This window comes from Denticeps clupeoides, chromosome 4 (genome assembly GCF_900700375.1).
Source record: "Denticeps clupeoides chromosome 4, fDenClu1.1, whole genome shotgun sequence".
Taxonomy (NCBI): domain Eukaryota; kingdom Metazoa; phylum Chordata; class Actinopteri; order Clupeiformes; family Denticipitidae; genus Denticeps; species Denticeps clupeoides.
The window spans coordinates 4,350,124-4,373,968 of NC_041710.1; the positions used below are offsets into that span (position 1 = coordinate 4,350,124).

Genomic DNA, 23,845 nt, shown 5'->3' on the forward strand with positions numbered 1-23,845 from the left:
TGGGGTATTTTTTAAAAATGACAGGCAGACAAGGAAGTGTTTTTGAGAAACTTCTGCTTCCTGTTTTTGCACCTGCTAGTTGCCTTCCAGTCACAAGAATAGGAAGTTGGTGTCAAGGCCGTTAGCGCTGAGGCCTGATGGTCAGGACAGGCACTCCATCATGTGCCCCAGATCTGCAGCCTGAGAAAACCCCGAAGTGGTGGCTCCAGAGATGGGGGAGAAGAACCCGGACGTTCCGCCTGTGGAGGGAGGCGTGGGGATGCTGGAGAGCTCCAGTCAGGAGATGCAACGCGAGGAGCGGGACAGGGCCACGTTCCATGACACTGGCCTGCCGGTGGAGCTCCAGAACGGCCTGGAGGCTCTGAGACTGGAGGGCTCCCTGACGGACGTAACGCTGCACGTGCAGGGCACTGATTTCCCCTGCCACCGGGTGGTCCTGGCCGCCAGCAGCCACTACTTCAGGTAAACCTCAGACATAGGGTCAGACGTCCACGCCAGGGAGGACATTTTGACCTGCTTCAGGATTTGTTTGCAGCTTTTTCTGCACAGGGTGGTAGTAGCCTTGTGGGCAAGACACTTAACACTAAGTTGCTCCAGGGAGACTGTCCCTGTAACTACTGATTGTAAGTCGCTCTGGATAAGGGCGTCTGGTAAATGTAAGCTTTTTCACGTGAACATCAGGGACACATGCAGGACTAGAACACTCTGACCAACCAGCACACAGCAATAACCCGCAATGATTTCATGTAAAATCCAGGTGAAGTTGCTTTATGGTCATTTCAGCTACGTACATGACAGACACTATACAGCGAAACGAAAGCACGTTTCATACTGAAAACAGTTACGTACTGACTTGACGTTTCCAATGCCGAACCAGGACTGGATTGTGTGCTTTTTACTGTGTCTACTTCCAGGGCGATGTTCTGCGGCGACTTGAGAGAGAAACACGAAAGCAAAATCCTCATCAGAGGGCTGGATGCAGAAACCATGCAGGTTCTATTGGGCTACAGCTACACCAGCAAGGCCGTCATCACGCAGGACAACGTGCAGAAAATCCTGGGAGCTGCCAGCCTATTCCAGGTTGTGTTATGATGTCGCTTGAGCCTTTTTATTAATAAGAATAGGCCGAGCTATGTCAGCAAAAGGAAATGTGCGCAGGTGACTGTTTTCCCTTGCAGCTTGTTTTCTGAAAGATGGGGACAGGATGTGGGTCGGGGGAAGTGAAACCTTGTTTGACTTGTCTAGCATGCAACCTCTGCTACATTCGTACACCGCGGAAGTCGTGAGTTCAGCTATCACCAGTGATTGTCTGAAAGTTGAGTCGTGGCAACCGGACCTTCGTTCTTTCAGGGAGAGACGTTTCATTCTGCATCCACAGAACTTTGTCAATCTGGATTAAGGGTGTCTCTCTCTCCCTTAAAGAACGAAAGTCCAGTTGCCACGACTCAACTTTCAGACAAATTCACCTGGATTACTTAGAAAAAAAAGGAAACGTTTTCTGTCTGTTGCTTAAGTGACCAGCAGGGGGCGACATCCTTCAGATGAGACGTTAGAATTAGGCCCTGACCTCCTGGGGACTGTTCGTTTGAAACAATTATTACTAATAATATGTCGCGATTTTTAACAGTTTACTCGCGTTGTGGAGGCTTGTGCCAATTTCCTGGCAGACGCCCTACTTCCTGACAACTGTGTGGGTGTTCTTCATCTGGCTGATGCCCACTCCCTGTCGGGGCTGAAGACCCGGGTCCAGTCCTACATCACAGAGAGGTTCTCTGCGGTGGTGGCCCAGGGGGAGATCCTGGAGCTGCCAGCGGACGTGCTAGTGTGGCTGCTGCAGCAGGATGACCTGGCCGTGTCCAAGGAGGAGCACGTCTTCCAGACGGCCATGCAGTGGGTCCGTGCAAAGGAGGCCGAAAGGGCGGCCCTGCTACCCCAGATCCTGCCCCACGTCCGCCTCCCGCTGCTGGACCCCTGCTACTTTGTGGAGAAGGTGGAGGCGGACCCTCTGGTCCGAGACTGTGCTGAAGTCTTCCCACTGTTGCAGGAGGCTCGTGTCTACCATCTGACAGGGAGTGAGGTGAGGGGTCACTGTCATTTGCCCCAGAAAATTCAGAAAAGGAGTAAAATCAAGTCAGCAATAAAATAAAGTTTATACTAGGGTACTCAGAAGGAAGAAGCAATCTGGAAGATTTTGAAAGCAGCAGGGGCATAAGGAGAGAACTGGATGGTGGGCATCCACAGTCATGGTCATATGACAGAGTGAAGTAGCTATGTGGGGACCTATAGCTGACCTATAGTCACAAGTGTCTCAAGAACAAGTTGTTCTCAAACATTTTCCAATGTTCCCTGCTTGTCAGGAAGGATATGTTCATGCCACACTTTCAGTTGGGTGACGTCACGTGCTGCCAAACTGAACTATGGGTCCGTCACTTCGCATTGTTTGTAGGCAACTTTAAATTGAAAAATAATGAACCGTGAGATGCTTTCATATCATCCTCAGGTTATATCTGAGCGCACCAAGCCCAGAATGCAGCAGTTCCAGTCTGAGGTCTTCATGATCATCGGAGGCTGCACCAAAGACGAGAAATTTGTGTCGGAGGTCACGTGCCTGGACCCACTCCGGAGGAGTCGACTGGAGGTGGCCAAACTGCCAATAACAGAGATGGACATAGAGTCGGAAAACAAAAAGTGGGTGGAGTTTGCCTGTGTAACGTTCAGAAATGAAGTGTACATATCTGGTAAGTCAGGTTTGATTCTACTGTTGTTACACTACATAATTGTATTAAAGCTGCTCAGAATAAAGCCACGATCATCGGAAAATCCGTCTGACCCTGACCAAAACACCACAATGTAATGGTGCGGGACGCCCTCCAACACAGCAGTGACCTTAATGTGGTTATAGGATATCTCCACTTTGGTCAGAAACTGACCACAGAATGCCTGGGGACTGCTGAACACAATACAAAGTAAAGTGAAGTGATTGTCAGCACAGCACACGGTGCACACAGTGAAATGTGTCCTCTGCATTTAATCAAAACTAATCCAAAAAGAAAGTGGCTTCGATTAGACTGTTTTGGGGTGTTGTTCACTCCTACTCTACGCACAAGGTGAACCTGGTTGTTGATGATGACCTGCATCAACCACAGGGGGGAAGGAGACGCAGCATGACGCTTGGAAGTACAACGCTGCCCTCAACAAGTGGATCCAGATTGAATTTCTGACCCACGGCCGGTGGAGGCACAAAATGGCTGTCCTGGGCGGAAAAGTCTACATTTTGGGCGGCTTTGATGGGTCCCAGAGGCTCGACAGCGTGGAAGCGTACGACCCCTTCCACAACTGCTGGACAGAGGTAGGGCGTGCCGTCATTTCTTCGCAAGGCGAGATGGAATCAGAATCCTTGATTGCCTTGGCGCTTGGTGCATTTCAGTCCCCCCCGCTCCTGTTCGGCGTGAGCTCGTTCTCTGCCGCCAGCCATGATAAAAGTATATACGTGATTGGCGGAGGGCCCAATGGCAGGCTGGCCACGGACGCCATGCAGCGCTTCACCCCAGCAACAAATGAATGGACCCTCAAGGCTCCAATGCCAATCGAGGCTAAATGCACCAACGCGGTGACCTTCAAAGATTTCATCTACGTAGTTGGTACGCATTTTGGTCACACGATGCTCATTTAATTAAATTAGATTTCACATTAGCAGAATTGTTGTATTTGTAGGCGGCGCGATGAAGGCCCTGTACGCGTACAGGCCGCGCGAGGACTCCTGGTGCCTGGTGACCACGCTGGGCTGCGAACGGGCCAGCTGCGGCATCGCGGCCTGCAACAACAAGCTGTTCATCACCGGCGGCCGCGACGACAAGAACGAGGTGATCGCCACCGTGCTCTGCTGGGACCCGCAGGCCAAGCGGCTGACGGAGGAGTGCGTGCTCCAGCGCGGCGTGTCGCACCACGGCAGCGTGACCCTCAGGAAGTCCTACACACACATACGAAGGATCGTGCCCGCCACATGACGTCAACCCGTCCAGATGTTTCGTACCAAGCACAATTCCAATCTATTTTTTACTGTGGATATGACTGATATCAATATAAAAAATAAAATGCATGCCACTATTAATGAGGAACAGCAATCATTTGATAACCGGAAAGCTCACAAAGTTTGTGTGGAAATGTGCTTGAACACGCATAAACTATACATAACTTTCTTTTTTTTATTTTTTTTAATTTTATTTTGTAACATATGTACAAAAACAGTCTTGTGTCTGAAGCTGTAAAAATAAGCTAAGAATACATAGGTCTGCACAGTGCAGATGCCATCCCTGATACAAGGTTGAAACATTACATCTTTCAAATTTACACAAAAACAAACAAAAAAAAAAAAAAAAAAGTCAAGTATTTTTTTTTTTTTTTTTTAAAAGGCACTATGTCTTCTCAACAAGCCACCCCGGCCAGCAGCAGGTCACCGGCGGTGCCGGCCGTGGGCCGAGTGAGACCTGCTCGGGTGTTTGCTCCTGTGGCTGCGGTCGCGAGACCGCTCGCGCCCGCGGTGGTCCCGGTGGCGCCCGCTCCCGCTGCGCTCGTGCTTGAGCTTCGCGTAGTCCCGCCCCCGGCCGCGGGACCCGTCCACCGACCGGGAGCGACTCCGCGACCTGCGCCTCTTGCCCCCGTGCCGAATCGGTTCTCCGTCGCCGTTGTTCCGCTGATCTGCCTTCTGGTAGGGGAGGGGTGGGGACCGGTGGCCCTTGTGTTGCCGGGGAGAGGGGCTGTGGCTGCTGTGGGAGCTGTACGTCCCAGAGCGACTGCGTCTGGCGGCGAACCTGGTGGGACGCAGCATTGTCTGACCATTTTCCTTCACCGCAATAAAATATATAAATCTAAATAAATAAATCAAGTTTCCTTACTGCCTGTGAGGGCTCCGTGATCGTGATCTAGACTGCGAACGGCTGTGGCTCTGCCCATTTTCCAAGGCATCCTTGTCATCCTTAAGGAGGCTGAATGGAGATTGTGGGAACACTATTCAGAATGTCCCCAAACAGAAACCATGACTAAGGACGTTACCGATGCCAAGGACACTTACCCATTAAGAAGGTTCTTGGAGACTGCTGGCCGGGCCTCTTCTGCCTCTTCGGCACTTTTTGCATTCTGGGATTTGTCTTCCGCCTTAAGCTCTCTTGGAGAACCTGCAAGTCCATAAAACGGTTCGCTCAACCGGTTTGTCAAAGTATTTATAAAGATCATTTAAAAACATCATAAAATGCATGTAGATTGGACAAGACACTGACTGGGCTTGGAAGCAGGCGAGAAGCTCCCTGCGCCAACCAGGGCAGGTGTGCCATTGGGGTTGAGACCTTTAGCCTTCAGCTTGGCCTCATCAAGGAGGGTCCTTCTCTTCTCCACTTCCTTCTCCAGCTGCTCGAAATTGGGCTAATAGGAATACAAAAGCAAACAGCAGCAAAATGAATTTTTGAACACACACACGAGTGTGTGAGTGTCACATTCTCATGGTAACTACCTTTTTCCTGGAATAGAGTCTTAACGTGCAGATGCAAATCTCCTTGAGATCATCCTCTGTAGCTCCAAACAGAAGATACCAGTGGGGCTTGTTTGGCAGTGGGATCTACCAAAACAAAAAGTGTCAGTGGCAAAAGAGTAAAAAAAATTAAATACTACAAATCCATATCATGAAAGTTTCACTTTGTGAGATTATTTAGCATTAATATAAGGTCCCTCTCTCCTCCTCATTAGCATTTAAAGCTACAGACAGTGTGTGGGACTGGCTAAAAGTGGCTGTAATTCTGCACCACAGCCGAATTTTGGAAAGAGACTTCAGATACAGCACTAGGGGACCACTAAGACCGATATGAAAGCAAATTAAATGGATGGAGCCTGAGACCGGAAAAAGGAAGGTACTGACCTGGAGCGCTCGAGCCGCCAGGTAAATGCAGGCACAGGCAATGGTCTCGGCCTCAAATCTCACAAACACGTTCGTCCTGAGCGCGTCGTTCATGTAGTTCCTGAGGGAAAGAGTGGAGACACAAACGATGCAGTACCTGACACACTTACCTTAAATACTAATATCTGGAGACTTGCACTTTGTCCTTTGTCTCTCTCTCTAACAGGATGTAGCCTGTATGGCAATTTTGAAAAATAAAACGCTCTTTTCCCAGCCCTAAAGAGACAGAACCGGGCCACTGTGTCCCACTGAAAAATATTCTGCCTCTCCAGACCTCTAATAAAAGCCAAAATTGTTAATTACACTTAACTAAATGCAAGCATAAAAATTCACTTCGGCAGTGAACAAATGCTCTTCATGGACAGATTACATACCGTCAAACACCTCCCCAACCAAAAACCAAGCTATTAAACATCTTCAAATAAAAGGGCAAACTCTGTTGACAAATCGTTGACAGCCCAGGAACACAGGCTGACCCCCGTTCAGAGAAGCGCCGCTTGAGAGCTTTCACTGGATTGGCCGTCTCGAAATGGCCAGTGAATATGGAGGGGGGAGGGGGGGATTCCTGTGGCCGTGTGGCTGGAGGAGTTCTGTAGTTTTCTGTGACACTTACCACCATGGGCTACCCTTTAATCAAAGAGTAGAGAAAGGACAAAGTCAAACAGAGCTCTCCGCTCAACATCAGAGGACAAAAACAGACGCAAGAAACGGATGGAAAAAGCCAGCGGCGCTTTAAAAAAAAAAAAAAGAAAAAGCCAGAGCGCTGAACCCCAGCTTACCTTATTCCGTTCTTACTCTGTGCTCTTTAATAAATGCAGTGTTTCCACTAGGTCCAGGTGAATTTCAACAAGACAATTCGACAGTTCCAGTTTCGTCAAACTGCTAACTGGTTTGGGTGACCGCCGTTTTCAAATTACAATATCAAAGTATGCAGTAACGGCCGTTTACAATGCTGCTGAAATTCGTGCCTACAATGAAAAATGTACCATAAGACCCAAATCACATATGCGTGTGGAATGCCAGCAAGGTCCCGAAAGCTCAGGGCTTTGACTGCAACTGTGTGGCTAGTGGAAACGCCGCAGCCATATAGGCTTGGTAGACAGGATGACTTCTTTAGTTTATGGTGAGGGATAAGGAAAAAAATAAATTAAATAAAAAGAAGTCTTACCAGGCAGTCTGGACCAGTATCTGGTTCTTCTCACATTCAAGGACTTGAAGGTACATTACAATGACCTGTGAAAAACCCACAATGAAGTTAACAAAATTTGCAACTATCGTGAAGTTGCTTTTCCTTGATCGATAGAGAATGAAAAGAAAGCAAAGTGATTGTCATTGTGAAATACAGCAGGTACAGCACACAGTGCACACAATGAAATGTGTTCTCTGCATTTAACCATCACCTAGGTAGTGGCCCAGTAACACACTCGCCTATGAACCAGAAGACCCAGGTTCAAATTCCACTTACTACCATTGTGTCTCTGATCAAGACACTTAAGCCCTGAGTGTCTCCGGGGGGGACTGTCCCTGTAACTAGTGACTAAGTCGCTCTGGATAAATCTGCAGATCACTCTGCCCACTGCTCGTTACATCATGGGTTAACGTTACTATATCAGGACAGTTCGTGGGCCGGTTCCAAAATGGTACTTTGCTCAGTGGTACCTTGGCAGTTCAGGACTCGATTGCGGGTTTGCTTCCTTCCCCGCTAGGCCACCACTGCCCGATACACTATATAGTACATAAAAATTCTGAATTTTATCACACAAGAAACCTTCTGGTGTAGCCTTCTTTCGAACGGCAGAGAACCAATACAACCATTCCAAACGAAAAACCCTTCTTCCTGTCTAGACTCACGCCAACCTGCCCCAATGCTGCTAGTACATAGAGCAATAAGCTCATCTTAAAACACTACAGTTGGAAGCAGCGTTATACACGCGAACTAAATCAACCAGCATGTTGTCACTTCATTTACGATAGAAATAAAAAATATGATATATATTAGGACTGCAACAACGAATCGATTACTAAAAGAGTTGGCAACGAATTTCCTAATCGATTCGTTATGTCGCGCGACGCGGAGACGTTTGATTATTACTAAAAAAAAAAAAAAAAAAAAAAAAAACTTTATTTGAGCGCGGAGCGGAGTGAACACTCTCGGTCTCTCTTGCGCACAGATGCTAGCAGAGTTTGGCGCCTCATAGACAGCGCGGAGCAAAAATAAAAAAAAACGAGCGGAGGTAGAGGACAGATACATGGCGGAGGCAGAGAAATCTGCGCGAAAATATGCAAAAGCGACATGGCACGGCACGGGAGCACCACGGCAATGATCCAGCACCTGAAACGCGTGTTTGATGAGGAGGAAGGGAGTTCAGCAGCAGGGAAAGTCACTACAGAACCCTACTTTTGTTCCGTTTTGAAGTGAGGAACGTAATGTCCCTGGTGCTGGTGTTTAACTCGCCGCGGAGGAGAGCTAGAGGGGGACTTACAGCGCCACCTAGAGGTGTGGTGGGACGAAACAGCGTTCGGACTGTTCTCTGCGTGGACGACTCGCCTATTGTGTCCCTGAGCAAGACACTTAACCCTAAGTTGCTCCAGGGGGACTGTCCCTGTAACTACTGATTGTAAGTTGCTCTGGATAAGGGCGTCTGATAAATGCTGTAAATGTAAATGTTTACCCGTCATCCAGCTTGACGAGTTAGCGTTAGCGCGTTAATAACAGTAATAAAGCAGGGGTGCTATAGTTACTTTGCATTAAAAGACTAAAGACATGTTTTTATTCACTAGCCTTTTTTGGACCATTCATTTTTCAATCTGTTGTCATGTATAGCTACACTGCAAAAAAAAGCTTTTCTTACCTAGTAATTTTGTCTCGTTTCCAGTCCAAATATCTAAAAAACCTTAAATCAAGATTACTAGACAAGAAAAATGGCATGAGAAAATTAAGTGATGCTCAAGGAGCAACATGTTTGTGCACTTTCTAAAGATTTTGGTTCTGTTTTTGAATAAAGGGTTGGAAATGAATGCTTTTCTTTTTTTTTTTAAATCCCATTCTAGGATTAATAAAAAAAATTGACAGATTAATCGATTATTAAAATAACCGTTAGTTGCAGCCCTAATATATATATATCTCTCTCTCTCTCCCCCATGATAAGCGCTTAATAGGTCAGCATGGAGGTTGAGAAGTACAACATCCAACAAACCTTATGTGGATGCTTGACGTGGACACAGAATCCCAAATCACGGAGGATGCGACGTTCCGCTTTGATAACTTGATTCTTAGTGTTGATGTAGTTGTTGTCCAGAACCAATGGAGTGATTGCCCTTAATGACAGAAGAACATCATTTTAGTTGAGAGAGAAATGTACCAAAATATATATAAATACAAAATATAAGAAGCTATTGGAACGTACTTTTTACCACGACTTTGTTTCAAATGATGAAAAACGTTGATCACGTCTCTCACCCGTCTGGGCGATTCTTCAATCTTTGAAGCCAAATTGACACAGGCCATGGCAACAATCTGCACATTAACAAGCAGTTAACAAAACTAGCACAGTTATTATTCATATAACTGCCTGGATAGCATTTATATGGCATGCAGATTAAAGCTATTCAATTGCTAATGAAAACCTAATCTAAAGTATGCTGGTAATATCAAATCTAAAAACTACACAGAAATATAAATATAGAGCACTGGCGAAAGGGTTTGGACCTTCTTATTCAATGTGTTTTCTTTATTTTCATGACCATTTACGTTGGTAGATTCTCACTGAAGGCATCAAAACTATGAATGAACACACGTGGAGTTATGTACTTAACAAAAAGTGAAGACCTGGACACCACAGTCACCGGACCTGAACCCAGTCGAGATGGTTTGGGGTGAGCTGGACCACAGAGTGAAGGCAAAGGGGCCAACAAGTGCTAAACACCTCTGGGAACTCCTTCAAGACTGTTGGAAAACCATTTCAGGGTGGTAGTAGCCTAGGGGTAACACACTCGCCTATGAACCAGAAGACCCAGGTTCAAATCCCATTGTGTCCCTGAGCAAGACACTTAACCCTAAGTTGCTAGGGCGTCTGGTAAATGCTGTAAATTTAAATTTCAGGTGACGACCTCATGAAACTCATGGAGAGAATGCAAAGAGTGTACAAAGCAGTAATCAGAGCAAAGGGCGGCTATTTTGAAGAAACTAGAATATAAAACATGTTTTCGGTTATCTTTCAGTTATTGATGCCTTCAGTGAGAATCTATCAATGTAAAGGTTCATGAAAATTAAGGATAAAAACACACATTGAATGAGAAAGTGTGTCCAAACTTTTGGCCTGTGCTGTATATCTTGATTAGACCTGTTGAAAGTGAATTTTTCTTCGTGACAACGTCGCTCACCTCGAAGCTGTTCCGAATAAACGACTTGGAGTAGAAGAACCGGTGGAAGAGGACTTGCCCGGTCGCCATCGCCACCTGAAAAAGAACCAAAACACGAGTCGGCGCTTGAGCCCTTCGGCAGTTGCGTCACCGTGAGCCGCGCTCAGACAAAGGCCCGGTTCTCCGGCTAGCCGGCGAGCTAGCCGATTAGCAGGCTAAAAATACCCGGATTAGCTCACGCAGGGCCGCGTCAGGCAGGCCCTACTTTTTAACGCGCGACTAACGTCGATAAAAGCAAAGCGCCGACCTGGGGCAGGCGCAGCAGAATCCCGGCCGACTGGACCAACTCGCAGCCGAGGATCCGGAGGTCCGTCTCCGTCTCGGGGTCGAGGCCGTCGAGCGCGGAGGGCGTCGGGGAGAGCCGCTCCTCCGGGATCGTCGAGCTGTCGATGGCCAGGAAGACCTCCGAGTAGCGCTTGTCGCCGATGAGGATCCCGTCGGCCGACGGGGCGCCCAGGTAAGGAGACCGCAGACTCAGCGCCATGTTTTCACCGTCGCGACCGTCCGGCTGCTCAATTGCACAAGCGGACGCCACAGCGGAAGGGATTTTCGAAAATGACGCAGCCAGCGAACGGAAGCCGTGACGTCATGCCCGGTCGGGCGTACCATCGCGAGAACATGCGAGAACAGCCGAGCTCGTGAAAAATCCAACTTTTATCCTCTTAAAGTGTAACCTTTTTTGGTTCATCTTCGAAAGCTTTTGAACGGGCTGTTCACATTGATCCCATGCTAGACTAGACTACTGTAATAAACTTTATAAGGGAATTAGTCACTCTTCACTTTCTATTTTAAATTGAAGGCATTTGGCAACCATCGATTATGTGATCAATTCTGGTTCACTAGGTCCCCCACTAGGAATACAATCTTTTTATTCATTCTGTTGTAGTTTCTATACATAAGTCAGGCAATAATAAGGTTACAAGTTCATCTAAATATTCTCTAAAGAGGAAGGTCTTGAGCTGGCGTTTGAAAATGCTCAGCGACTGAGCTGTTCTGACCTCGAGGGGAAGTTCATTCCACCACCGAGGGGCCAAGACGGAGAAGAGTCTAGATGAGCGTCTTCCTTTTACCTCCAGAGATGGAGGGACCAGGCGAGCAGTACTGGAGGCTCGGAGTATACGAGGTGCAGTGGGAGGTGTAATAAGGGCTGTGGTGGTACTCCATGTTTGGCTTTGTAGGCCAGCATCAGTATTTAGAATTTTTAGTTATTTGACTTAATCTTAGTATTAATGTTTGCAATGTTATAACTTAATTTCATCTAAAATTCTATTTATTTTATTTTAATGTCTACTAAGTATGCTGCATCTTAATCTGTTTTTTGTCTTTTTATGCAGCACTTTGGAAACTGTTTTATTTGTTAAAAATGTGCTTTATAAATGAAAAAGTGAAAGTGAAGTGATTGTGAGACACTGCAGCACAGCACACGGCGACACAATGAAATGTGCCCTCTGTATTTAACCATCACCCTTGGTGAGCAGTGGGCAGCCATGACAGGCGCCCGGGGAGCAGTGTGTGGGGACGGTGCTTTGCTCAGAGGCACCTCAGTGGCACCGTGGCGGCATGGGATCAACCTTCAGATTACAGGGCCGTTTTTTTTTTTACCTGCTAGGCCCCCACTGGTTTGGATTGGATACGTCCTGAAACCGATCGTCACAGTCCCTGTTTCGATAAAAAATGTTATATTAGTGTTATTAGACGATCGCCTAATAATTTTGATGAACTCTTATTCATTATTGCAAAAAATTATGTTTAAACATGTTTGCAAAGTCCACTTACTAAACATCCATGTGGCATTTCTTCATTAATTTGATTGATTGCCAGTTTTAGACAGAGGTGGACAGTGACAAAGTAAATGTAATCTGGGTAATTTACTAGACTATTACCCTTTGAAGAGATTTTTTACTTCAATTTAACTAGATTTTACAGTAAAATATTTTTTACTGCACCACATTACACAAAAATCCTTTACTTTTAGTTATAAGGTTGTATTTATTATCTTATGATCCCCCTCCCATCCCCATGTTTTTTTTTTTTTTTTTTGCTGAATGTCAGTAGGAATCTGCAACTTTTTAAATAAAAGATAAGATAAGATGATCATTTTATTAGTCCTACAAGTGGGAAATATACATTGTCACGACAGAAAGTGGACAGTACAAGATAAGGGCAGCAAAAGATAGACAATATGCTGTACAATGTGACTGTATAATATAAAAAGTTCACCATACAAATAGACAAAAGTTGTCCTTTGTAAAAGTCAGTATATATACATAAAAATATATTTGTGTATGCCTGTACAGTTAGAACATAAGTAAGTGTACATGTGTAGAGAGTTGATCAATATACACATATTGCACATAAGAAAATGGAAATGGTGTGTGTATGTGTGTGTGTGTGTGTGTGTGTGGTGGTCTATGTATGTGTGGTCAGCTGTTGTTGAGCCTGACAGCAGTTGGCAGAAAAGTCCTTCTGAATCTGGGTCGTGGGTGCCGCAGCCTGCCACTGGAGGAGATGCACACCGGGGCAGTGGTGGCCTAGCGGATAAGGAAGCTGCCCCGTAATCAGAAGGTTGCGGATTCGAATCCCGATCCGCCAAGTTGCCACTGAGCAAAGCACCTCCCCCACACACTGCTCCCCGGGCGCCTGTCATGGCTGCCCACTGCTCACTCAGGGTGATGGTTAAAAGCAGAGGACACATAAAGGTCTTAAAACCTGACCCTCTGCAGCAGGTACAGCCAGGTAATCCCAAAACTGCGATTAATTTATCAGAAAAGGACAAATTTCACACATGGCTTTGTGCGCGCGGAGCACATTTGCTGCAGTGGTGTGTAAAAGTGAAGTGAATGTGTAAAAGTGCAACGCCAGCGTAATCATCCCTGCATATACAAAAATAAGTTCCTATTACAATAAATCTGACTTGGCCAGGTTTCTAACTAAACTTGGACTGTTTAAAAACCCTTTATTCAATAGTCACTGTGTTTCATCTCATGGAAATTAAGTGTTTCACAATGAAATTAACTTCACTTTCAAATATGCAATCAGTCAAATAAAGAACACTGTTTTGTTCAGAGACACATGCATGGTATTTCCAATTATGCATTTGTTAATCATATTCTATAAAATAAACAAAACGTACATTTTCTGCATTTGTCAGATGCTCTTATGTAAGTGCTTTAAAACGTCTATCATTCTAATATTTTGCTTTAACCCATTTATCAAATTCCATTTGTTTAACAACTAAAAGAAAAATTAACTCATAAATCATAATTTGTATTACATATACAAAGTCCCTAAGAGCCCTACTTTCCTACAGAAATGTTTTTTAACTTTCATTTGAAGATTATTTTTATATTAATGCAGTATAGTAAAATCATGCACAAAACTTGTAGTTTAAAATGATTTTATTTTTCAGTTTTAGTTGCTTTCGGTGTGACAAAATGCCAATATTTTGAAACGTGGATATAAATGGATGAAAATGAATAAACAGAGTCGGGGCTTTTGATTGATTTATTATCAAGCCACCGGTTTGTTCATAGTTTGCGGCGCGGGGTGCCCGCAGTTTAGCGGTACTTCTCAGCCAGAGCCAGAGCCAGGTTGGAAAAGAACTTGTCCAAGGACACCTGGACCTCAGGGGTGAAGTCCGCTGGGTAATAGGCGCCGATGACCACGATGAGGTTGTGTGCCAGGATCTTTGGGACAAAGCGCACGATATGTTGTTCACCTAGGGCCGACTCAGGTTGCCACGGTCTCCTAATCATGTTTTACGATGATGAAGCCTTACCTTGAAGTTGGCAGGGTCCACGCGGAGCTTGAACGCGTGCAGCTCGCTCAGAGGGCCAAGGGCGCCGACCAGGTCGTCAGTCTTCCCCACGGCCTCACCGATGGCACCCATGATTTTCTTGGCATGGCCCTTCACGGGAGCGGAGCCGGGGCTGAGGTCGGGCCAGTGGGAGAAGTAGGTCTTGGTTTGAGGGTAGACGGTAAGCATTCTGGAGGAAGTTAACAGTAAATACTATGAAATAGCTTCTGGTGCACAACAACGAACAAGCAACCAAATTCCTAGATTTATTCGAAAAAGGTTACAAGTTTACCTGCCCAGGGCTTCAGTGCCGATTTCATCGGCCTTCCCAGATATTTTGCCCCAGATGGCCTTCACCACAGACTTGTCCTTAGCTGAGAGACTCATGACTGCGTCCTCTGTGTCTTCTTCGCGAGTGTCAGGAATAAATCTGAAAAGGTGCTGGTCCCACTGGACCCTTATGGCCTTTATATCAACGCACGAAGGGGGACCACACCCCGTCCCATCCACACCGCCACCCCACCCCTCATGCTACGTGACCTGTAATTTTATATCAAACCTGCGTGAGGAGCCAACTTTTATTCTGTCATGTTAAGATAAGAAAAATGCAGAGCGGGGTCACGGAATGGTGACCCCCTTCAAAAAAATATTTTAAAAAATCCACAGAAATGCTTTTCATTTGCTTACTTATGCTTACATGCTGCTTTATTTCTCAAGATTAAATATCTCAAAATCTATTTAATATTGTTGTCAAAAACCTGTAGATTGAACCTCTGATGAGAACGAGGAATTGCATCCCCTCTTTCAATAGACCTGTACAGCAGAACTGTTCATTTAAATGAAAGCTTTTACAAATCAACACAGTAACCTAGCGGCCAACAAACAGAACTAACATTCCAGCTGGATGACCCATAAGGTCACAGGTTCAAACCTTAAAGCTGAAAAAGCTTTAAGAAAGAATTTAAGAGCTAAATGCAATTCATCAGAAATGTGAAGAAATGTACCACTGTGTGCCAATATGGGTACAAATGCTTGTTGCTGGGGCAGTACCCTTCTGAAGAACAATAATGTACAGGCCAAAAGTTTGGACACACCTTCTCATTCAATGTGTTTACTTTATTTTCATGACCATTTACATCTGTCCTTTTAAGGCACAATATCTGACAATTTAAGGTGGTATGACTGAAATACATGTACAACCAACAGATATATTTAAATATTTCATTCAGAACCAAAGAACAGTGACATACTTCAAATTAATACAAATACAATCAATGTTAATATCAGCTCAATCAATTCAGTTATTAGAATGCATTCATTAGAAAGGTGGTCTATTCTTAATATGTCCCTGACTACACGTTAATACGCTAAAAATGATAATTCTACCACATTTTTCTTACTTATTTCAATGCATACCAATATTTCTGCCTCCGTTGTTTTTATCTGGAACAAGAAGGTTCAGAGACTACACAGACAGTACTTACAAAGACCAAGAGAACTTGGATGGTTAGCCTTACCACATTTTAGGTTTTATTATTGGGCATCTAATATTAGGATCCTCAAATAAGCATCAGATCCTCAAATCAATTGGTTGGCAATAGAAGCAAATTCGGTCAAACCTGTATCTCTGAAAGCTTTAGTGCACTCTCCTAGTCTGTCTTCCACTTTGCCCCTGTACCAAAAAATAGGACTGTTAAAACTTCTCTCAGAATTTGGGCTCAGTTTAAACGTTACCAGTTCCCTCCATCTTTGGTTGATGAGCTGTTCACTATGTGGTCAAAAGCTGGCATTCACTGTTTTAAAGACCTATACATAGACAATGTCTTTGCCTCTTTCTCACACCTGCTTCATAAATATTCTCTTCCTCAGCAGCATTTAGAAACTTTGGATACTTGCAGGTGCATAGCTTTGCTCATCATACTTTTCCCACATTTCCCAACCTAAGGTTTGGTTTCTTATATTTATAATAAAAATTTTAATTTATGCGCTAATTCACTAACCCTTTGGGAGGAAGATTTGGGACAGGAAATTCCTGATGAGATTTGAAAGGAGGTTCTGCTGCGAGTTCATGGATCATCCATTTGCGCTAGACTTGGTACAGTTTTAAGATCTTAAACCGTTCATATTACACTAAGGGGTGTAGTAGCCTAGTGGGTAAAAAAAAAAAAAAACACTCTTGCCTATTAACCAGAAGACCCTGGTTAACAAATCACGCTTACTATCATTGTGTCCCTGAGCAAGACACTTAACCCTAAGTTGCTCCACGGGGGGACTGTCCCTGTAACTACTGATTGTAAGTCGCTCTGGATAAGGGATTATCGCTCTGATAAATCCCGTAAATGTCAAAATGTAAATGTAAATCTATGAGGGCGTCAGTCCATTTTGTGACCGATGTCAGCAGTCCTCTGCAGTCCTCTGCCAATATTATTCATATGTTCTCTTTGTGGGGAAAAGAGTAGGTCCTTTTCTCGAATTTCCCTTCTGTTCCTGGGTACATGTCTGGGTGGAGCTTTGCAGTGGAGGTTTTCATTTTTATTTGTTTTTGTATAGGTTGATTGTGGGGGTGATTGTAGACTGTTTTTTTAGTGTAGTATCTGTATGTATGTGTATGTATATATTTTTCTTTTCCTTTTGTTTGGTTTTGTTTTTATTAGTAGTTTTTATTGGGGTCTAGATTGGGGATTGAGCTGTTTTTTGTAACCTTTTGAGAATATTGTTATTGTTCATGCTCTAATTCTAATAAACAAAGTAAAAAAAAGAATGCATTCATTAAAAGAAAAAGTATGCATTTCACCATGAACATGAACAATTTCTAAATGAGGTATTCTAATTATTTACAGGAAATATACTGAAGTCTTTCCCCTTTAACACTTCACATACAAAGTATACTGAAATAAAAAAAAGAAAGAAATCAAAACCATCCAAGTTGTACAAGTGGATGGCCATGAAATTTAATAAATGAACTAATGGCACCAAACTGACCAATTGAAGTGCAGTGGTCATTGTTTCACATTGCGCTCATTTAGTGTAAAATTTGATCATGTTCTGAATCTCTGGTTCAGGCTACTCTAATGCACTTTTAACTTCATCCCCACCCAACAGAAGAATCCAAAGAACCCAAAGAAGTGAGATTCATCCCATTTTAAGTCCAGGCATCTTTTTTTTGGACCACCTTACTTACTGCACTGCAGTGCAATTCCATTTCTTACTAATTTTAATGGGTACAATCTTTTTATCCCACAAACGCGGATCCCAAGGTGCCTAGATGAAACACAGAATTGGTGCACATTTAATATAAAGTGTGAAGTGATTGTTACTTGTGATACACAGAAGCACAGTACACGGTGCACACAGTGAAATTTGCCCTCTGCATTTAACCCATCACCCTGAGTGAGCAGTGGGCAGCCATGACAGGTGCCCGGGGAGCAGTGTGTGGGGACGGTGCTTTGCTCAGTGGCACCTTGGCCACCTTCTGATTTTGGGGCCGCTCCTTAACCACTAGGCCACCACTGCCCCAATAAATAAATTAAGCAAAAATGTAGTTGAGTTATTGTTTTTTATTTAACATTGTTAATGTTGTATTGTTTTATACAACATTGGTTGAACTTTTAAATAAATAACAACAATAATAATTGTTGTTTAAATGCAAATTAATACAAACAAACACTTATTCAACACCGGCATTAAACTCAGGGGGGAAAAAAAGCTCCGTCATGCTTAAAATTTCCTGCCAATGCAAACTGCCTGGTCATTTTCTGGTGGCGATCCAATCTTCACCGGGTCACGTCAGAAACGTTTGATTGCCAACAGCAGACCAATCAAACTCATTTGAGTAACCGTGGGTGGAGCCCTCTGTCCTCTTTATATTGGGCTGCACGGCCACATTCTTCTCATTCCAGTTGGAGAGCTTTTACGCACCAGAACCAGAAGAAACCCGCAGGAGTCAAGATGGTTGAGTGGACTGATGCTGAGCGCAGCGCCATTGCCAGCCTGTGGGGCAAGATCAGCGTTGATGAAATCGGACCCCAGGCCCTGAGCAGGTACTTGTGCCCCCCTCCTCCTTATTATTAATAATTTTTTTTGGGAGTGGGGGACGCCATTTAACAAGAATTTCATCGCGCAGGCTGCTGATCGTGTCACCCTGGACCCAGAGGTATTTCAGCACCTTCGGGAACCTGTCCAGTCCCGCCGCCATCCAAGGCAATGCCAAGGTGGCCCACCACGGCAAGGTGGTGATGGGAGGACTCGAGAGAGCCGTGAAGAACCTGGACGACATCAAGAACACCTACGCCGCCCTGAGCGTGATGCACTCCGAGAAGCTCCACGTGGATCCCGATAACTTCAGGGTGAGCAGATCGCTCGACGGTGACGTCGCAGTGGCACTGTATTAATATGCTCATAAAGAATGAAAAGCGCTGATCAAAGCATTTCTCATCACAGCTCCTGGCTGACTGCATCACTCTGTGCGTGGCCATGAAGTTCGGTCCCTCCGTCTTCACCGCCGACGCCCATGAGGCCTGGCAGAAGTTCCTCCTGGTGGTGGCGTCTGCCCTGGGAAGGCAGTACCACTGAGGCCGGCTTCCAGCAGATTACAGACAAATAAAACCCGACACAACCGCAGCCGCCGTGTCCTCCTCTGTCCTTTCTACCGTTTATTTACCTTCATACTTATTTGTAGTTAATAATTTTATGGGGGGAAAATGTTTAAAGTGTTCAGGAATCAACATATAATATAATAATATATATATATATATAATAATATAGAAATGCTGAAAAATTGGAAACCGGGAAAACACGTAACAGAATAAATCTCATTTCCATGGTATTCACGTCTCAATTTATTCAGCAAAACAAGCTAGAAATACAGGGCGTTGATCAGGGCGTCGCCAATAAACATGCACGGCTCTTAATTAAGGGAGATAAAAGCTTATCATGAAATGCCAGTCTATCCAACTGCAGCAAGCGCACTGTAAAAATATATATACCCGTCAAAAAATGCACTGTAAAAAGGTGAAGGAATTAACACTTAGCCCCAGTTTTAATTTCACGCATCGCATCCTGGGACAATGAGGCTCTGCTAAGCGGGAAAACTGTGGGGTCGGAGGAACCTTGGAGGAACCCAGTACCTCTGTCTTAATTTAAGCATGTGGACAAAATTTGTGTACAAATTGACCAAGTGCAGATGAAATATATTTCTAAGCAAGATTTAATTTTTTTTGGTTTACAAGAAATGGCTCATTTTATTTCCAGCAGCTTTTGTAATAATATTTCAGTCCAAAACGAAACAGTCAAAAAGTATTATAATATTCAAAGCTTGGTAAAAGCCCATTGAGTCAATTTTTACAAAGACATAACTGTTGTCACCTTGTGACATATGAGCTTCACCTGTGACTCAGGTGTGTATAAAAAGAAGCCCGGTACACTAGACCTTCACATCAACTGCAACTAGACCTCTGCAAACATGCCTACGATTCACCATGAGACTGAAGTTTTGATTATCAAGAGGCTGAAGGCCAGATCCAGTGCTGATGTGGCAGACACATGTGTCTCAGCGTCAAGTACAGAGGATTTTGACAAGCCCCGGTCAAGCAGACCCCTCAAGACAACTGCTCGAGAGGACCGCTTGTTGGCTTGAAAATCCAAGAGCTCCATGAGACCCGGTCACCTGAAGTCCCTGTGGCATTTGCCAAGGCCCACAGCCTGCTAAAAGGATGGAAAAGTGGCAGAAGGTGAATTTTTCAGATTAATCTTCTGTTGAATTACACCACAGTCGGCGCAAATATTGCAGGAGATTCACCCAGAAAACAGTGAAGTTTGGTCTGGGGTTACGTCCAGTATGGGGGTGTGCGAGAGATCTACAGGGTGGAAGGCAACATCAGTAGTCTGAAATACCAAGAAATCTTAGATACCTTTTATATTCCCAAACATAAAAGAGGCCAAATACTACAGCAGGATGGTGCTCCATCACATACGTCCATCTCCACATCAAGATTCTTCAAGGCGAAGATTGGCCAGCCCAGTCACCAGACATGAACATCATTTACATTTACAGCATTTATCAGAGCAACTTACAATCAGTAGTTATAGGGACAGTCCCCCCTGGAGCAACTTAGGGTTAAGTGTCTTGGGGTTGTAGTAGCCTAGTGGGTAGCACACTCGCCTGTGAACCGGAAGACCCGGGTTCGAATCCAGCAAGACACTTAACCCTGAGCAAGACACTTAACCCTGAGTTGCTCCAGGGGGACTGTCCCTGTAACTTCTGATTGTAAGTTGCTCTGGATAAGGGCGGCTGATAAATGCTGCAAATGTAAATGTCTTGCTCAGGGACACAATGGTAGTAAGTGGGATTTGAACCTGGGTCTTCTGGTTCATAGGCAAGTGTGTTACCCACTAGGCTACTAACACCCTTAACACATCATTGAGCATGTGTGGGTTAGGATAAAAGAGGAAGCATGGAAGATGAAACCAAAGAATATTGATGAACTCTGGCATGCAAGACTGCTTTCTTTGCTATTCCTGATGACATAATAAAAAAAATGTATGAATTCTTGCCAAACCGCATGGATGCAGTCCTTCAGTCCTTCAAGTCATACAAGATATTAAATTTGGATCTCACAGCACCACTACTTAATTTGCTGACATATTTTTGTATTTGCAGTAAATTTGTTCAATTGCTTTTTAGGCAACAAAACTTTTGTCTTGCCAAAATTGGACCTTTCTGTCTTGATTAAATGATAAATCTTTTTTTCAGTGAAACGAATTCATTTTAATGCATTAAACATAATTTGGGAGGGTTTTAACTTTTCATATGAGCTATTTCTAACACCAATTGATTAATAGCAGGTGTTTCTACGAAATAGATAAGCGACAAGACTTTTGTCAGGGACTCTATAACACACACACACACACATATGTTTATATATATAATCTTTATTATGTTAATAAAAATGATGTCTCTCTCTATATATATGTGTATATATATATGTAAATAAAGTAAATAATGTCAATTATTTTAACTCCCAGAAAAAGAACACCTTGTCAGAAGTGGGATTCGAACCCACGCCTCCAGGGGAGACTGCGACCTGAACGCAGCGCCTTAGACCGCTCGGCCATCCTGACATGAACTTCGTCGGCCGACGTACAGCATGTTGCCTTCACAACAACACGGATAATAAATTAATTGCCTGTTTATGCAGATTAAAAATTTTAAATAATACTATAACCTATTTACACGCCTTGGCGGAGGTTACGCCAAGCTGGGCTGTGTGAGGATCCAGCCTCCTCTGCGGACGTGGGTTCGAGCCCAGTATCTGGTTGGTGTAATCGACGATTAACGTTACATTTGTGAAAGATATAATTCACTAAAAAACGTGATGCGGTTTCCGCCTGGACCCTCCAGTCTCGGGCAGAAGCAGCATTCATCATGGACGCAGCTCGTCACATCGAATCGACATTTGTAAGTCGCTCTGGATAAGGGCGTCTGATAAATGCTGTAAATGTAAATGTTCTTTTGGACACTAAACGCTGCACGAATTGCGCACCATGTTCCACCAACTCTGCAGTTGGTGTTCTTTGCAGCCATGTGCTGATTAAAAAGGCTGGTGGAGGCGTCGGAGAATGCTCCACGGTATCATGCACTGCAGCACAGCACACGGTGACACAGTGAAATGTGCCCTCTGCTTTTAACCATCGCCCTTAGTGAGCAGTGGCCAGCAATGACAGACGCCCGGTGAGCAGTGTGTGGGGACGGTCCCTTGCTCAGTGGCACCTTGGCGGCAAACTTCTGATTACGGGGCCCTTATCCGCTAGGCCACCACTGCCCCATCTCGGGGACATCGTAACACCACAGGAAGTCCTTCTTGCCCGTGGTCTGTGCAACGCTTCCTCATTCTGTATGCGATGTTCTCAGGATCACATGCTGCTACGCTTCGCTCTATGGCACATCACTTAATACCCCCTCTACACTTATGGTCTGTTCTATTTTACTTCCTTTGAGTGCTTATATATATATATATAGATATATAAGAGGTGGGCATAGATTAATTTTCATAATCTAGATTAATCTAACTGTAGTCTTGGAATTAATCTAGATTAATCTTAAAATTTCCCTGAAGCAAACCCGGCGGCTTCATAGCGGCATCCATGTTTCCACGACACGTGGTGTGGTAATTTCTAAATCTGTGCGATTCATGACTCACCCGGATCCTTTAAATGACTCATGAGTCACGAATCTGAGGTCTCCATTGAACCGAATCCTTCGAGTCCTAACTACACCATGTCTAAATTGTAAACTCCAATATATTGGCTTACACCATCCGGTTGTAGAGGAAGTTAACCGCCAGGAGCGCTAACCCGCTCTCTGATCCGGGTGCGTACTGACTCAAGTGACTCACGCACCCGGATCAGTTTAGTGAATGACTCAGAGGGAGCCGAATCCTAAAAAGGATCAGAGTATTACAGCTCTAGTAATTTCACAGTTCGAAGACTCGTTCTCGCCCCCTACAGTGAAGGTATATAGGAAATAAGGAGAAAAGAAAAAAAAAAAAAAAAAAAAAAAAAAAAAAAACCAGAAATAATATATTTATAAATCTAGTGTAACCATTTAACTGCGGCACAATTGCTTGCGTAGTATAGACCCAGCTCCCAACCAAACTTTGTGACTAGATTAACGGCGATATATATATATATATATATATATTTTTTTTTTTTATCGCAGATAAGTCTCACGTTAACGCCGATAACAGCCCACCAATAAAAAAAAAAAAAAAAAAAAAAAAAAAAAAAAAAAAAAAAAAAAAAAAACCCACCCACCCACTTTTCAGGATAAAGCATACAGCAAACAAATGAATACGCGGTCATGTCAGAGTATAGGACAAATTTTAAAAACCTTTATTGAGACAATATTGACAGAAGATACAAAATTACAAAAATGTATAATTGCTGCTTTACAATTTAAAAAAAAAAAAAAAAAAAAAAAAAAAACCTTCGGAACGTCAGGAGGCGCGACCTAAGAGAAAAAGTGGCACGAGTCATATTCACGGTAAAAACGGGACTTCCCCGTAACTTTCGTGCAAACAAACAATCTCAGCGCATGTGCGTAATCATGGAGTCTCAGGTGAAACACGGAACATGCAACTCATCACCGCATGTTGGCAGAGATCTTACACATGCAGCGCGCAGCACCATACCTGCAGGAGGGCGTCGTGACGTCACACGGGCAGCGCGCCGGGACGACCTAAAACAGACGCAAACGGAGCGTCGTCACGTCAGACGACTAGTGTATCCATAATACAGTAATTGTACCATAATAACATCTGAATCTATGCAGAGGTGTTATATATACACACACACACGGTCGTAACGTGTGGCAATAAATCTTAATTAAAATAGTGTAGCCTAGTGGGTTCCCCAGGTTCAAATCCCACTTAATACCATCGTATCCCTGAGCAAGACACTTAATCCACTCAGGACTGTCCCTGTAACTACTGATTGTAAAAATCACTCTGGATAAGGGCGTCTTGTAAATGCAAAAAAAAAAAAAAAAAAAAATCTATTTTTAGTCACGTGCCAAGCTGCAAAAATTCCAAACGTCTGCGAGAAACAACATTGATACAAAGGCTTTTTTACTACTAGGGTGAACGCATGGATTATGGCGAACATCGCGCAAAACGTTTAATACA

General features: G+C 44.1%; 4 protein-coding genes and 1 non-coding gene across 5 annotated transcripts; 2 read left to right on the forward strand and 3 right to left on the reverse strand.

The window, feature by feature from the left end:
* The first annotated feature begins 15 nt into the window (after positions 1–15).
* On the forward strand, positions 16–4,358 carry klhl6 (kelch-like family member 6). Its single transcript, XM_028976013.1, has 7 exons — positions 16–462; positions 915–1,080; positions 1,628–2,077; positions 2,501–2,738; positions 3,147–3,349; positions 3,428–3,641; positions 3,715–4,358. Exons 1-7 carry the CDS (start codon positions 212–214, stop codon positions 4,005–4,007), a joined length of 1,815 nt encoding a protein of 604 aa, XP_028831846.1. The 5' UTR covers positions 16–211; the 3' UTR covers positions 4,008–4,358.
* ccnl1b (cyclin L1b) lies at positions 4,183–10,948 on the reverse strand. The gene is made up of 11 exons (XM_028976016.1): positions 10,617–10,948; positions 10,331–10,405; positions 9,355–9,464; positions 9,145–9,265; positions 7,116–7,180; positions 5,909–6,008; positions 5,507–5,611; positions 5,277–5,418; positions 5,072–5,174; positions 4,896–4,985; positions 4,183–4,811 (listed from the first exon to the last, which is right to left on the reverse strand). The coding sequence occupies exons 1-11, from the start codon at positions 10,851–10,853 to the stop codon at positions 4,454–4,456; spliced, it is 1,506 nt and encodes a 501-aa protein (XP_028831849.1). The 5' UTR covers positions 10,854–10,948; the 3' UTR covers positions 4,183–4,453.
* A 2,801-nt stretch (positions 10,949–13,749) lies between these two features.
* LOC114787997 (hemoglobin subunit alpha-like) lies at positions 13,750–14,654 on the reverse strand. Its single transcript, XM_028976049.1, has 3 exons — positions 14,458–14,654; positions 14,148–14,355; positions 13,750–14,055 (listed from the first exon to the last, which is right to left on the reverse strand). Exons 1-3 carry the CDS (start codon positions 14,550–14,552, stop codon positions 13,927–13,929), a joined length of 432 nt encoding a protein of 143 aa, XP_028831882.1. The 5' UTR covers positions 14,553–14,654; the 3' UTR covers positions 13,750–13,926.
* A 3,390-nt stretch (positions 14,655–18,044) lies between these two features.
* On the forward strand, positions 18,045–18,785 carry LOC114787996 (hemoglobin subunit beta-like). Its single transcript, XM_028976048.1, has 3 exons — positions 18,045–18,205; positions 18,289–18,511; positions 18,606–18,785. The coding sequence occupies exons 1-3, from the start codon at positions 18,114–18,116 to the stop codon at positions 18,735–18,737; spliced, it is 447 nt and encodes a 148-aa protein (XP_028831881.1). The 5' UTR covers positions 18,045–18,113; the 3' UTR covers positions 18,738–18,785.
* A 2,416-nt stretch (positions 18,786–21,201) lies between these two features.
* On the reverse strand, positions 21,202–21,284 carry trnal-cag (transfer RNA leucine (anticodon CAG)). Its single transcript has one exon. It is a non-coding gene; the product is annotated as a tRNA-Leu (tRNA).
* Positions 21,285–23,845: the final 2,561 nt, after the last annotated feature.

What these genes read in the sequence shown, in the direction of transcription:
- klhl6 (XM_028976013.1), top strand. Translation starts at nt 212, where the DNA reads ATGGGGGAGAAGAACCCGGACGTTCCGCCTGTGGAGGGAGGCGTGGGG. An exon ending in GAGCTGCCAGCCTATTCCAG is followed by an intron (nt 1,081 to 1,627) that starts GTTGTGTTATGA and finishes GATTTTTAACAG; the next exon opens with TTTACTCGCGTTGTGGAGGC. An exon ending in ACCATCTGACAGGGAGTGAG is followed by an intron (nt 2,078 to 2,500) that starts GTGAGGGGTCAC and finishes TATCATCCTCAG; the next exon opens with GTTATATCTGAGCGCACCAA.
- ccnl1b (XM_028976016.1), bottom strand. Translation starts at nt 10,853, where the DNA reads ATGGCGCTGAGTCTGCGGTCTCCTTACCTGGGCGCCCCGTCGGCCGAC. An exon ending in AAACAAAGTCGTGGTAAAAA is followed by an intron (nt 9,266 to 9,354) that starts GTACGTTCCAAT and finishes TCTGTCATTAAG; the next exon opens with GGCAATCACTCCATTGGTTC. An exon ending in TCACGGAGCCCTCACAGGCA is followed by an intron (nt 4,812 to 4,895) that starts GTAAGGAAACTT and finishes GCGTCCCACCAG; the next exon opens with GTTCGCCGCCAGACGCAGTC.
- LOC114787997 (XM_028976049.1), bottom strand. Translation starts at nt 14,552, where the DNA reads ATGAGTCTCTCAGCTAAGGACAAGTCTGTGGTGAAGGCCATCTGGGGC. An exon ending in GGCACTGAAGCCCTGGGCAG is followed by an intron (nt 14,356 to 14,457) that starts GTAAACTTGTAA and finishes AACTTCCTCCAG; the next exon opens with AATGCTTACCGTCTACCCTC. An exon ending in TGGACCCTGCCAACTTCAAG is followed by an intron (nt 14,056 to 14,147) that starts GTAAGGCTTCAT and finishes TTTGTCCCAAAG; the next exon opens with ATCCTGGCACACAACCTCAT.
- LOC114787996 (XM_028976048.1), top strand. Translation starts at nt 18,114, where the DNA reads ATGGTTGAGTGGACTGATGCTGAGCGCAGCGCCATTGCCAGCCTGTGG. An exon ending in GGACCCCAGGCCCTGAGCAG is followed by an intron (nt 18,206 to 18,288) that starts GTACTTGTGCCC and finishes TTCATCGCGCAG; the next exon opens with GCTGCTGATCGTGTCACCCT. An exon ending in TGGATCCCGATAACTTCAGG is followed by an intron (nt 18,512 to 18,605) that starts GTGAGCAGATCG and finishes TTCTCATCACAG; the next exon opens with CTCCTGGCTGACTGCATCAC.